We start from the raw sequence: 12,582 nt of genomic DNA on the forward strand, positions 1-12,582 counted from the left end.
CCCTTCTGCACCCGTCAACCTCTGGAGTGTCCTGAAAACCCTCCCTTCTGGGAGTCTCTGGGCTGCCTGTTGGTGGGACTATTTCTCAGGAGCACCACTTCCGGCCTGAGAAGGAAGTCTCCTCCTTTTTCTCCCAAACCGCTTCTTCCCCCCTACCCCCCGCCACGCGAGGCAGCGGCGCACGGTATGGGTGTGTTTGTGTGTATTTGTGTGGGGAGGGCGTTTGGAGGGGAGGTTACCGGGAGCTCCGAGGCCGCTGGGGGACAGGGATCCCGGTGACAAAGATGGGGATATTTCCTCTGTCTTCCACTTGGAAACCTCAACCCCCGCTTCAGGCCCCCTAGATACTTCCTGGGGCCCAACCGAAGGCCATAGCCATCCAAAGCGTTCCCATCCTTTCTGGGGAGTGAAACTTACCCCCGGGGTTCGTCCCAGAGGAGCGTGAGGGGGGAATGCCCGGGTCAACCGGGCTGTCCGAATTCCGCGCCGGCTCAGTCTCCGGCCTCAGTCCGCGAGAGAGATCTGCCTGTCGATCTGGGCTGGGGGAAAGGCGGCAGTGGCCTGGGCCACAGGTGAGGGCAGATTAACCAGTGGGAAGGCTGCGTTTTCACGAAGGACTCGGGTGAAGCTGCAGAGCTGCCTTTGAGCCCTGACTCCTTGGCTTCCTGGGTCGGAGGAGATCTTGTAATGGAGTGGTTCTTCGTCTCACTAACAAGATGCCTGATTTCCTCAGGATCAAGGGGTGAGTGAGCGTTGGGGTGGTTGCACAAAGCCCGTGCTAGCTACACACGAAAATATTCTTGTCATCTAGTTTTTGGAAGCTTCCGTACCAAGTAGGAAATAAAATGCTCCCAAATGGAGAAGTTTAGGACATCTTTGCATTTGATGTTTTGAGTCATCAGTTTCTGTTACTGTTGACACCTGTGGTTCCTGATACTCTCAAATCTACGTATTTGCTTCACTGCAAACTAATATTGGGATTGGAGGTTTGATTTTTAATCTAGACATTGATATACATCATTTGCCTGGGACTATGTGGCTTGGGGCATGACAAGTTTAAGGGAACTTCATCTACAAAATAGGGATGGAGATATTTGCCTCATATAAAAAATAGTTATGAGGATTAAATAAAATGGTGCTCATGAAAGCACTTAATTTTATGCAGTCTTGTGCATTTTCAAAGAACTTTAATGTACATTATCTCCTTTCATCTCACATTAGTGTGTTTAGGCATTTCCCTCTTTTAATGGTAAAGGGAAAACTATTATTTAGGATCTCTGACTTCTAGTTCAGTGATCTTTCCTTTACCTCATGCTTCTTTATAAAATTTAAGAAAAGATAAAGTAATAAAATAAATTATTACTAAACGTTATTTGTTGATTCATTTCAGATTGAAGAATGTCCCGGATTCCACTGGGGAAAGTTCTCCTGAGGAATGTCATCCGGCACACAGATGCTCACAATAAGGTGGGAGGTACAACCTAGTTACTCCTCAGTGCTTACTGAAAGTAAGCAGTGTGCCAAGCATTATTTTGGCACAACTGGGAGATACAAAGAATATTCTTGTCATCTAGTCTTTGAAAGCTTTTGTACAAAGTAGGAAATAAAATGATGAATACAATAGATAATTATAATACAGTTTGATAAGTACTGTATAACAGAGATATTTGCAAAGTGCTTTGGAGCACTAAGGAGGAAATAATAAAATCTACCCCGGGGAATTAGAAAAGATTTTACAGAATTAGTGGTATTTGAGCTGCTGACATTTAAACTGGTTCTTGAATAAGTATAAGCTTACTAGGTATGAAAGATCATTCTGGATAGAGAGCATCATGCATTAATATGGCAACAAAAAAGAGCATTAATCCCTCAGGGCATGGCAAGAAATTTTCCAGAAAGCGGGGAATGAAGGGATAGGCGCAGAAGATAAGGCCTCAGTGGTCATTAGAGTTGGATTGTGATGTTTGGAACTGAGACTTTTTCCTCTAGGCAGTAAAGAAGCCATCAAATGTTTTTAAACAGGATGTGACATGATCATAGTTATATTTTAGAAAGATGGTTTGTCAGATGGGTGGGGAATGAATCAGATGGGGAGAAACAGTAGGGAGATTAATTAGGAGGCAATTGCAGTATTACAGGTGAGAGGTGATGAGGGTTCTCGTGAAATTAGTGACAGCAGGGATAAAGAAGAGGAATTTAGGAGATAGAGTCCAAAGAACTTGGTGGCTAATTAGATGATAATGATAAGAATGGAATCTAATTCAGTTGACCCTTGAACAATGCAGGGGTTAGGGGCATCAACCCCCTGAATAGTCGAAAATCCATGTATAACTTTTTACTCCCTCAAAACTTAAGTGCCAATAGCCTGCTACTGACTGAAAGCCATAGCAATACCATAAACAGTGGATTAACACATATTTTTTATGTTACATGTATTATATACTGTATTCTTATAGTAAAGTAGCTAGAGAAAAGAACATTTTATTAAGAAAATCACATTGAGTAGGCTGAGGAGGAAGAAGAGGGGCTTGTTTTGCTATCTCACAGGTGGCAGAGGTGGAAGCAAATCTGAGGATAAGTGGACCTGCACAGTTGAGATCCCTGTTGTTCAAGGTCAACTGTGTAACCACCTATGTGACTGGGTGGGTGATGATGATTCTGTTAATTGGGATAAAGAACAAAAAAGGGGACAATTATGATAGGAAAGGTAATTTGGTTTTCAACATGTTGATGGTGAGGTGCTTATAGGATGTCCAAGCAGTTGAAAATTCAGACTTGGAGTAGAGGAGAAAAGTTGGGGCTGAACATAAAGGTTTCGGGATTATTGATGTATAGGTTGATGATAAGAGGTCATGAGAGTAAATGAGGTCACCTAGGAGAGCACATATAATGAAAAGAGGGCCAAGGCACCTGGTTTAGTTTTCTTCAGTAAACTACTACTTTTGGTTTGATCATATTATTACTATCATATCACCTGGTTTTTAAAATTATGGGCAAGGGTAAAACTGTTACCCCAAGCTGCCTGTGCCATTATGTTAACCTGCCCCTAGTTGTATAGTAAGCTTAGATTTAAAATGGCAACTAGAAAAAGATAAATCTAGCACAGATCTAATGAAATTATGCGGGAAGACTTAGAAATAAAATGTGTTCTTGTTCTTTGGGTAATCACATTCTGCTTTTCAAGAAATTCTCTAGCAGCCATACTGTTTATTTTATTTTTGACAAAAATTATGTTATGAGAAGAGATTTATAGCTTAGGGAGTTTAAAGACCTGTCCTTACTAGTTTTTTGACTTTGGTAAAATCTCTGAGCTTTTGTTTCTTTACAGTAAAATGTAATAATGGTAGCTGCTTTATTTTCCTCATGAGATTGCTTAAAGTTCAATTGAGATGATACAATTAAAATCACATTGCATTTTGGAAATGTGGCATTATCATTTGCTAATCGCAGCATAATTGCAAAATTGATAAGGTGATGTTTATGCAGGGGTTTAAAAATTCTATTGGGGAATAATTCTAGATATTTGAGATTTACTGGATTGGACTGTTCAGCCACTTTCTAGAGAAACCAATTTGTTTTCCAGGTTCCTGATCATAGCCCAGTCTGTAGCCCAATAATTAGTCAGATTGTATTTTCAGTTAGTTACTTTTTTTTTTTTTTTTTGAAACCAAGTCTCACTCTGTAGCCCAGGCTGGAGTGCAGTGGCACAGTGAGACGGAGTTTCGCTCTTGTTACCCAGGCTGGAGTGCAATGGTGTGGTCTCGGCTCACCGCAGCCTTCGCCTCCCGAGTTCAAGGATTCTGCTGCCTCAGCCTCCTGAGTAGCTGGGATTACAGGTGCATGCTACCTTGCCCGGCTAATTTTTGTATTTTTATTAGAGACGGGGTTTCACCATGTTGGTCAGGCTGCTGTCGAACTCCTGACCTCATGATCTGCCTGCTTCGGCCTCCCAAAGTGCTGGGATTACAGGTGTGAGCCACCGCGCCCGGCCAGTTAGTTACTTTTCTGTAATGTAAAGTTATTTTTAGTAACTTATTTTTATTTCTTTCCTTTTCAAAAATTCTAGATTCAGGAGGAATCAGATATGTGGAAAATAAGAGAACTGGAAAAACAGATGGAAGATGCTTACCGGGGGACCAAAAGGAAAATGCTACCCAGCAGTTCAAGGTGAAGTTGCAGCTCTGAGAACTAAAATAATTCTCATCTTTTTCAGAATCATCAACTTTTGTTTAAAAATACTTTGGTATATTAAGGATAGATGAATTTAGTTCTGTGAGTCCTTAAGCCTTTCCTCTTTCGTAAATCTAGGCATAAAGATAATGGCTATGATGCATATGCCCCCACTCTCTGTACTTATTTACAATGGAGAGTTAAAAAATTCTCCCTGAACAATTATGAATGTGTAGGGTTCTGTGGTTTCTAACCTTACCTGATAGCTTTTAACTTAAGATTTTCTACTGGAATCTTGTGGTCACTAAGCTGATCAATCATTCCTTTCTCTATTAATTTTTCATTCTTTCAGGCTTTTCTTTTTGTAGCTGGGACTGCAGGTGCATGCCACTCTGCCTAGCTATTTTTTTTTTTTTTTTTTTTTTTTGTAGAGGCAGTGTCTTGCTGTGTTCCCCGGGCTGGTATAGAATCCTGGGCTCACACAGTCCTCCCACCTCAACCTCCCAGTGTTCGGATTATAAGCGTGAGCCACTTGCCCAGCCTCAGACTTTTCTTCACCCTATGTATTCACCCTCTTCACCAGATCAACAGCCTTTTCACATTACCTTAATAGCTTGAGTGTAAATATGAAGGATTATGCAAGGTTAGTTGTGTTTTCCTTGTGGAGAGGCCTAGGAATGCTTGAATAATTGGGAACATCCTTATATGCTTGTAAGTGTAAGAGCTACATATATAAGAAATACTTAAACTCTTTAGGAGCAGGGCTTGTGATTTTCTCATTTGCTGCTGTATTCCTGCCCGCTAGACCAATACCTGGTACGTAAGAGGCCCTTACAATTTTTTTTTTTCTTGAGACGGAGTTTCGCTCTTGTTACCCAGGCTAGAGTGCAGTGGTGTGGTCTTGGCTCACTACAGCCTCCACCTCCTGGGTTCAGGCAATTATTCTGCCTCAGCCTCCCAATCAGCTGGGATTACAGGCACCTGCCACCATGCCTGACTAATTTTTGTATTTTTAGTAGAGACAGGGTTTCACCATGTTGGCCAGGCTGGTCTCGAACTCCTGAGCTCAAAGTGATCCACCCGCCTAGGCCTTCCAAAGTGCTGGGATTACAGGTGTGAGCCACTGGGCCTGGCCCCTTACGAATTTTTGATAACTGATTAGCAGCTTACTGGCTAGTTAGTAGAAGTGGTAAACAGAAGCTGGATCAATGGTTCTCAACTTTTTTCCTACTCAACTATTCCCATGGGTTAGACCTTGTTCCCACTGTTATTGGGACCTCTCTATAGTAAGTTGCTGGTTTGCACAGAGGGAAGTGTATTTCAGAATCTCTAGGGTAGTTTGAAGTGTCCCTAGCTATGATTATGTTCTGCTTCCCTCTTTGCATGCCTTCCTAGTTGAGAATCAGCGAGTGAACTATCACATGACAGTCCAGAGTTGATTTCATCTCTCTATGCTTTGCAATAGGATGTGTACTAATGGTCAGATTTTTTTTTTTTTCCTGAGACGGAGTCTCACTCTGTTGCCCAGGCTGGAGTGCAATGGCGTGATCTGGGCTCACTGCAACCTCTGCCTCCCCAGGTTCAGGCAATTTTCCTGCCTCAGCCTCCTAAGTAGCTGGTACTATAGGTGTGTGCCACTACACCTACTTTTTTTGTATTTTTAGTAGAGACAGGGTTTCACCATGTCGCCCAGGCTAGTCTTGAACTCCTGACCTCAAGTGATCCACTTGCCCTGGCCTCCCAACGTGCTGGGATTACAGACGTGAGCCACTGCACCTGGCCTGGTCAGATTTTTTTCCACTGGACTTTACAAATGTACAGAGAGGAACAGATAAAGTGCTGGGATTAGAGGCATGAGCCACCACACTAGGCCTGGTCAGATTTCTTCCATTGGACTTTACAGATGTATAGAGAGGAACAGATGTCTTTACCTTTTTTTTTTTTTTTAAACAGTATCATGTTGTTTCCTTCCCCCTCAGCTTGTTCCATGAGTTTTGTGCATGATGTTCCATAAAGTAAACTCACAGATTGCTTTTACATCTAAAAGTTCTTCTGCTTTCTCTTTTAGCCGGATGCGCAGTGATGGTTTTGATGAAGAAAGTCAAAGAGACTATTGGAGGCCAAAGAATGAAATTTCTGGGACACTGGAAGATGATTTTCTTAAGGCAAAATCCTGGAACAAGAAGTTATATGATTATGAAGCTAACATGCCAGACAGGTTTGTGATTAATTCCTGTGAGCATTAATATTCGGCCTGAGAATGTGTACTTATCAAAATTAATTGTCCCCACAAAAAACTTGTGTACAAATGTTCATACCAGCATTATTAATAATGGCCCCAAAAAATAATGGCCAAGTAAATCCAAATGTCTGTCAACTGATGAATGGGTAAACAAAATGTGATACATCCATACAATGGAATATTATTTGGCAGTAAAAGAAATGAAGTACAGATATATGTTACAACATGGATAAACCTTGAAAACATTATGGTAAGTGAGAAGAAAGAAGCCAAGTTCCAAAAGACCACATATTGTATGATTCTATGTATGTACTATGTCCACACATAACTGTATGAATCCATTTATGTGGTAGGCAATTCCATAGAGACAGAAAGTAGATTAGTGATTGCCCTGGGCTGGAGGCACTACACTTTGAATTCCATGATATGTGAATTTATACTTCAATAAAGTTGTTATTTAAAAAGAAATAGGCCAGGTGCAGTGGCTCACGCCTGTAATCCCAGTACTTGGGAGGCCGAGGCGGGTGGATCATGAGGTCAAGAGATTGAGACCATCCTAGCTACCATGGTGAAACCCCATCTCTACTAAAAATACAAAAATTAGCTGTGCGTGGTGGCATGAGCCTGTAGTCCCAGCTACTTGGGAGGCTGAGGCAGGGGAATCGCTTGAAACGAGGAGGTGGAGGTTGCAGTTGAGCCGAGATTGCACCACTGCACTCCAGCCTGGCAACTGAGTGAGACTCTGTCTCAAGAAAAAAATAAAAATAAATAAAAAATAAGGCTGGGTGCGGTGGCTCATGCCTGTAATCCCAGCACTTTGGGAGGCCGAAGCGGGCGGATCATGAGGTCAGGAGTTCGAGACCAGCCTTGGCAACATAATGAAACCCCATCTCTACTAAAAATATAAAAATTAGCTGGGCATGATGGCACATGCCTATAGTCCCAGCCACTCGGGAGGCTGAGGCAGGAGAATCACTTGAAACCCGGAGGCGGGGGTTGCAGTGAGCTGAGATCGTGCCACTGTACTCCAGCCTGGGCAACAGAGAGAGACTCCATCTCAAAAAAAAAAAAATTGTCCCCATGTAGACAGCATGATATTATGAAGTGTTTTTGGAAAAGTGCTTCACAGCTAAAGAGCAGAGTGTAAGGTTCGTTAGTGTTTCTTAAAACAATGGCAAGTTCTCTTACAAATGGACCAAAGAATCTTCTGTGTCTTAAATGATAGTGCACAATACAGGAAATGTAGCTGTTACTGAGCTGTAATGTGGGCTTGGTTCTACCATATCTCTATTTTGTGTTTATGTTTGTGTATGCATGTACTCCAAAGTCTTTCTAATTTTAATTTCCAAAAACGTATACATTGCTTTAACAATACATATGGTGTGTCATATTACAGATGGGGTCACAGTGGTTATAAAGAGTTATACCCTGAAGAATTTGAAACAGACAGGTAAGGAAAATGGGCTTACCAAAAGAAACTAAGATGGTACAAAATCTGTATTATAAATTGATTTTCTAACTTTTACAAAGAATTTACTTGCCATTGAAAATGTAGCTAGAGAAACAATAGGTGATTTAGTTAGGAGGTGATCCCTGTTTTGCCATTCTGTGGTTGATGTCTGGCATGTCTGTAAGCATTTTGGTTTTTATATATAGTACTCCATACAGTAACCCAGTATGGCAGCTCAGAATTTTTACCTTCATTTTAAAGAAGAGGAAACAAAAACTCAATGAGAATATTAAAGTGTTAAAGTATATGTTAAAGTGCTGATTTAAAATTCAGATGTTAATCTCAATTTTTTTATCTAGAATGCAAAATATTAAAATAATATGCTTTTTTTTACATAAAAGCTTCTATTTTTTACTTTTTTATTAGTAGTGATCAGCAAGATATTACCAACGGGAAAAAAACATCTCCCCAGGTAAAGTCATCTACCCATGAATCCCACAAACACAAGAAGTCAAAGAAATCCCACAAAAAAAAGCAGAAAAAAAGGTCACACAAAAAACAGAAGAAAAGCAAAAAGGAAGCCACAGATATAACAGCAGATTCCTCGAGTGAGTTCTCAGAAGAAACGGGGGCTTCTGGTACAAGGAAAAGGAAACAACCACATAAGCGCAAGAAAAAATCCAGGAAAAAGTCTCTCAAAAAACCTGCTTTATTCTTAGAGGCAGAAGGTAACACTTCACATTCAGATGATTCAGCATCCAGCAGTTCTGAGGAAAGTGAGGAAAGAGACACTAAGAAAACCAAAAGGAAAAAGAGAGAGAAAAAAGTCCATACGCCTGTAGCCAACAGTGAAATACAGGAGAGGACAAACAAACGCACAAATTGGAAAGTAGCTACAGATGAAAGGTCTGCTGAGAGTTCAGAGGATGACTAAATGGGAAACACTTTTGTTTTCCACATGACTGTGGATATTTACAGTTCTTACTTCTTGTGGTTTCGCCAGTGACTCTTGTTCAGCACAGGGCCTGAGGTCAGAGCTGTCTTGTGCCATCCTTATGTTCTGACAGACTTCTTGTCTTCTATTTTGGCGTTAAGCTTGATCCCCTTTTCTTGTTAAAGGGGAATCTGGTATTTTGTTATGAAGGTTTCTTGAAGAGATTATTTTTTTTGCATTAATTACGTTTAATGTAGAGTGCATATACAGCAAATTAAAGGACCCAGAAAGCTGGATCCAATAGTGACCTGGGTACACCAATCAGAATATTGAATTTGGGGAAGTCAAGGGCTGGGATCAAGAGGTGGATTGGAACTAATGCCGTGTAGGATGGTATGACAAGGCAACACTATATTGCTCTCTGTTTATATAGCAGGTGTCACAACTGACTTGTCTTTAGCCTTGGTGCTTTGATCCTTCTGTATTTTGACCCCACAAGTGTGGTCCAGTTTACTTAATCAGGAAATGGGCCGAAGAACAAACCTTTTCCCTTCATGATAACATCCATAGACAACTTACTAGAAGGGACTAGAGTTTTCACAAATTTCCCTGCTGGACGGGGCAGATAGCTATACTTAGTATACGCCTAAACATGGTTAATTGGATAGTAAATGGTTTTCTAGTTCCATTGCTGTATATTTGCCTAAATGGACTTGTGTTCAAATTATTTCTTCAGTTGTCATAGATAACCCTCTACCAAATGGGGAAGAATTAGGAATTAATCATGTTGTCTAATGGTACTCTGGATTCAGGGCAGCAACTGCCATTTAAATGTTGTCTTGTTTATTTCTAAATCTGTTAATGAAGTTTAGGTTTTCCCTGAAACTAAGTTGAATTATTTTCCAAAACGAAATAGGCTTCTCAGGGACATATCCAATTCTTCCCAGTCTGCCTTTGGATTAAAGCACCAAGCAGAGACCACATTATTTCCCTTCGCTATACTGTGATCCTTAGTATGTTCAATTCTTAAGAAACCAAAATACCACTGAAAGAAGGCTGGCAGAACACAGGTGAATTTTTTCACTATGGGAAGAAAGATCAAGTGACATATTGTTATTTTTTCATGGTTGTCACTTAATGGGCTGAGTAAAAAGCTTGAAAACTCACTTTTGGTCTTGGTTCTGCCACTCATTGGTTATGAGGAGGCCCAGAGCAGGTAAGTTCACCTTCCTGGCCTTACTTTCCTGATGTGTAATACAGAATTACTTCATGGTAGCATGACAGTATAAGACACCAGCAGTAGATACAACTATGATGACATTCCATGAGTTGGTATTTTTAGTTCTAACTGCTAAATTTGTTCTCTTTACGGGACAGATTTCTAATAAAGTGCTTGGTCCTGAAATACATGGTTGGACAGAGGTGCCCTATCCCTTAACTATGAGCAGGTGCTACCTTTTGGGATATTTATTTGAAATTTTAATACTTTGGTACTCAATTGTCAATGTTCCATGGTGTGTATTTTTATTTTGGGGATTAGTGGGGGCCTAAAGGGAGAGGAATAGTCTCTTAATTACTACCTCTTAACCTAAAGCAATTATTTTGTTCCTGGAGCAAGTTAAATCTTTGTTGGAAGGAGCTTTGGCCATATATTTTTTAGCATGCGTTGTTTTTGTGCCCTGAAAATACTGGTTTAAGCACAGACTCAGGAAAATGGGCCAGTATAACAGGCCATCTCCAGGAAATTAGCTCTATTTGGGTCCTGACCTTCTCTTCCTGCCAAGCTAGCAGGCTTGCTCTTTCCCAAGGAATACACATCTTGCTTTTTTTTTTTTTTTTTTTTGCCATGTTTACCTTTTCTTGGTCGTGTATAAGCAATAAAGCTGTTTTTTGTTCTTCACCTTTCTTAACCCCAAATTTTCTTCTATGCCTTAGGCTTTGATGGTTCTTCCAACCCCCTTAATATGGCTTAGGGTGGTTTTGCAAAAACCTATAATCCCCCATTTGCACTACTGGCCATGGAACATTTATTTCTAGTGTTCCTGCCAATCAGAGATCTCTATATTAAATTCTAAAATGGGATTAAAAGAAGAGTTGGAGAATTCACACTTATTGAGTAACTGACGTGGTAACAACCTGGAATTTCTGAATTCCAAATAAATAAATTTCACTCTTTGAACATTTCATCTTTTACTTTTTAGCACCAACAGACTTGATAACAGCCTGATGCTGATCTGACAATGGGTTGACAGCCTTCCCCCACAGGCCCTTAAGTCTGCTTAATAACAAGTCCTTTGCTTCTGTCATTCTCCTGGGGGATGGCCTACTGCCCTCCTTTCTGTACAATCTGGGCAAACCGACTGGTGATGGCAAGAGTGGTGTCAATGAAGCGGTCTACACAGCTGGAGAGACAATTTTCAGTGCGAGAGTCTAGGCGATTCCCTGGCTTCTCCACACATTTATCCCAACATAACTCCATGAAGTGATGCACCTAAAAGGAAAGAAAAAGAGTAACCATTTGGGTCTGCAGATAGGCCTAACTCTTGTTTATTAACTTCTCACTTTTTGACACCTGACAAAACCATTCTTTAAATCAACCACGGAGTCACTTTAGGCTCTTCTCTTTCTTCATTTCCTAATTAGTCACCAATATTGATCCAGATCCTCGTCCCTACAGATTGTACATTCTCAGGTAGGACTAATAACCTTTTATATTCCGCAAAGTAGCTAGCACCAGTGTGAACAAACTAGGGAACCAATTAATTTCCCCGAAGTATTGCACTCATTCCAAACCTATCCCCTAGACAAGGTAATTCTTCCATTAACCTTTTGGGGGTTATGGATCCACTCCCCAGAAGAATGCACATACAGGCACAGAAATTATGTGCACTTTCATTTGCATGTTCAGGGCCCAAAGATTTCTAGCCAGGGTTCTTGCTGGTCATCCTCCAAGCACCCTCTTCCTCCCACCCAAAAGGAAAAAAAATAACCCAAGAGCTTACTATTTGTGAGGCTGGTTACTAAGAAATCAGTTCTCTCTAAGGTCCTCAAGGATAGCTGTCATCACCTCCCATTTAAGAGGCGTGATTACGTAGTCCAAGGTCATGTAGCCAGCAAGTCAGGCCGGGTTAGAACCATGCCCGAAGGGCTCCAAACCCTTGTTCTAATCCATACTCTACAGCGACTAGTTCAGAGTCCACCTTCCTCCAATAATGTTCTAGTCGTTTTCAAATACATTCGCATACGGTCCTCATAATTCAGTGAGGCAGTGGGGTGACGGCGAAACCAAAACCCACAGTGGATTAGTATCTTTTCTACGGGCACGTGGCCTGCAAGGAGCAGGGGGAGGATGAGAACCCAGATCTTTTGAATGCCAGCCCAGTCATATCGCCGGCTAACTAGGCTCTCGTACCCTTGCGTCGCCCAAATCTTCTTCCCTGCTTTACACCTTTTCTTTTCTCCACGCTACGCTTACATAGCCGGCACCTGAGCACTACCAGTCACCAGGGACAGGAGAGCCATGACTTGTCTTTTGTGAGGGGAATGGGATGCAGCCGGGATCGAGCACCAGTGAGCCGCCAGTGTACAGACCTGAGAGCGTGCCCAGGACCAGCAAGGAAGGTGAAACTTCCTTTCCCTTCACCCTCCCCGCCCCCGCACCTGTGCAGTAAACTGCGCCTTCTGCTGTTCGGCGGCCACCAGGCGCTGCAACTCAGCTTCATCAGCTTCACCCAGCTCGGCCATTGTTCGCCTCAGGCTCGCCACTTTCCGACAACAGTGTTTGCG

General features: G+C 41.6%; 3 protein-coding genes across 55 annotated transcripts in view; 2 read left to right on the forward strand and 1 right to left on the reverse strand.

Annotated features, from left to right (window-relative positions):
* PTS (6-pyruvoyltetrahydropterin synthase) overlaps nt 1-12,582 on the forward strand; it is a 166,517-nt gene that overhangs the window by 15,620 nt on the left and 138,315 nt on the right. The gene's annotated exons all lie outside the window — the stretch shown is intronic.
* On the forward strand, nt 108-10,975 carry NKAPD1 (NKAP domain containing 1). 4 transcript variants are annotated; one of them, XM_050757734.1, is made up of 6 exons: nt 108-184; nt 1,391-1,467; nt 4,067-4,167; nt 6,239-6,388; nt 7,809-7,862; nt 8,289-10,975. In XM_050757734.1, the coding sequence occupies exons 2-6, from the start codon at nt 1,399-1,401 to the stop codon at nt 8,794-8,796; spliced, it is 882 nt and encodes a 293-aa protein (XP_050613691.1). In that variant the 5' UTR covers nt 108-184; nt 1,391-1,398; the 3' UTR covers nt 8,797-10,975. The 4 variants fall into 4 exon arrangements, with proteins under 4 accessions (XP_050613691.1, XP_050613693.1, XP_050613692.1 ...); XM_050757736.1 differs by having other exon boundaries at nt 8,292-10,975; XM_050757735.1 differs by having other exon boundaries at nt 120-742; nt 8,292-10,975.
* The window catches only part of TIMM8B (translocase of inner mitochondrial membrane 8 homolog B), a 1,180,384-nt gene continuing 1,178,771 nt past the window's right edge, over nt 10,970-12,582 (reverse strand). For 28 of the 50 annotated variants that reach the window (XM_050757797.1, XM_050757801.1, XM_050757793.1 and 25 more), the window contains exons 2-3: nt 12,457-12,572; nt 10,970-11,287 (exon numbers count right to left, since the gene is read on the reverse strand). In XM_050757797.1, coding sequence (XP_050613754.1) covers nt 11,120-11,287; nt 12,457-12,540 — 252 coding nt within the window. In that variant the 5' untranslated portion in view covers nt 12,541-12,572 and the 3' untranslated portion in view covers nt 10,970-11,119. The remainder of the gene's footprint in view (nt 11,288-12,456; nt 12,573-12,582) is intronic. The other 22 variants (XM_050757815.1, XM_050757817.1, XM_050757814.1 and 19 more) reach the window with 3 other exon arrangements.

The sequence above is a fragment of the Macaca thibetana genome, chromosome 14, assembly GCF_024542745.1.
Source record: "Macaca thibetana thibetana isolate TM-01 chromosome 14, ASM2454274v1, whole genome shotgun sequence".
NCBI lineage: Eukaryota > Metazoa > Chordata > Mammalia > Primates > Cercopithecidae > Macaca > Macaca thibetana.

Excerpts from the sequence above, each read along its gene's own strand:
- NKAPD1 (XM_050757734.1), top strand. The coding sequence starts at position 1,399 with ATGTCCCGGATTCCACTGGGGAAAGTTCTCCTGAGGAATGTCATCCGG. Across the intron at positions 4,168-6,238 it reads ATGCTACCCAGCAGTTCAAG|CCGGATGCGCAGTGATGGTT; the intron begins GTGAAGTTGCAG and ends TTTCTCTTTTAG. Across the intron at positions 7,863-8,288 it reads GAAGAATTTGAAACAGACAG|TAGTGATCAGCAAGATATTA; the intron begins GTAAGGAAAATG and ends CTTTTTTATTAG.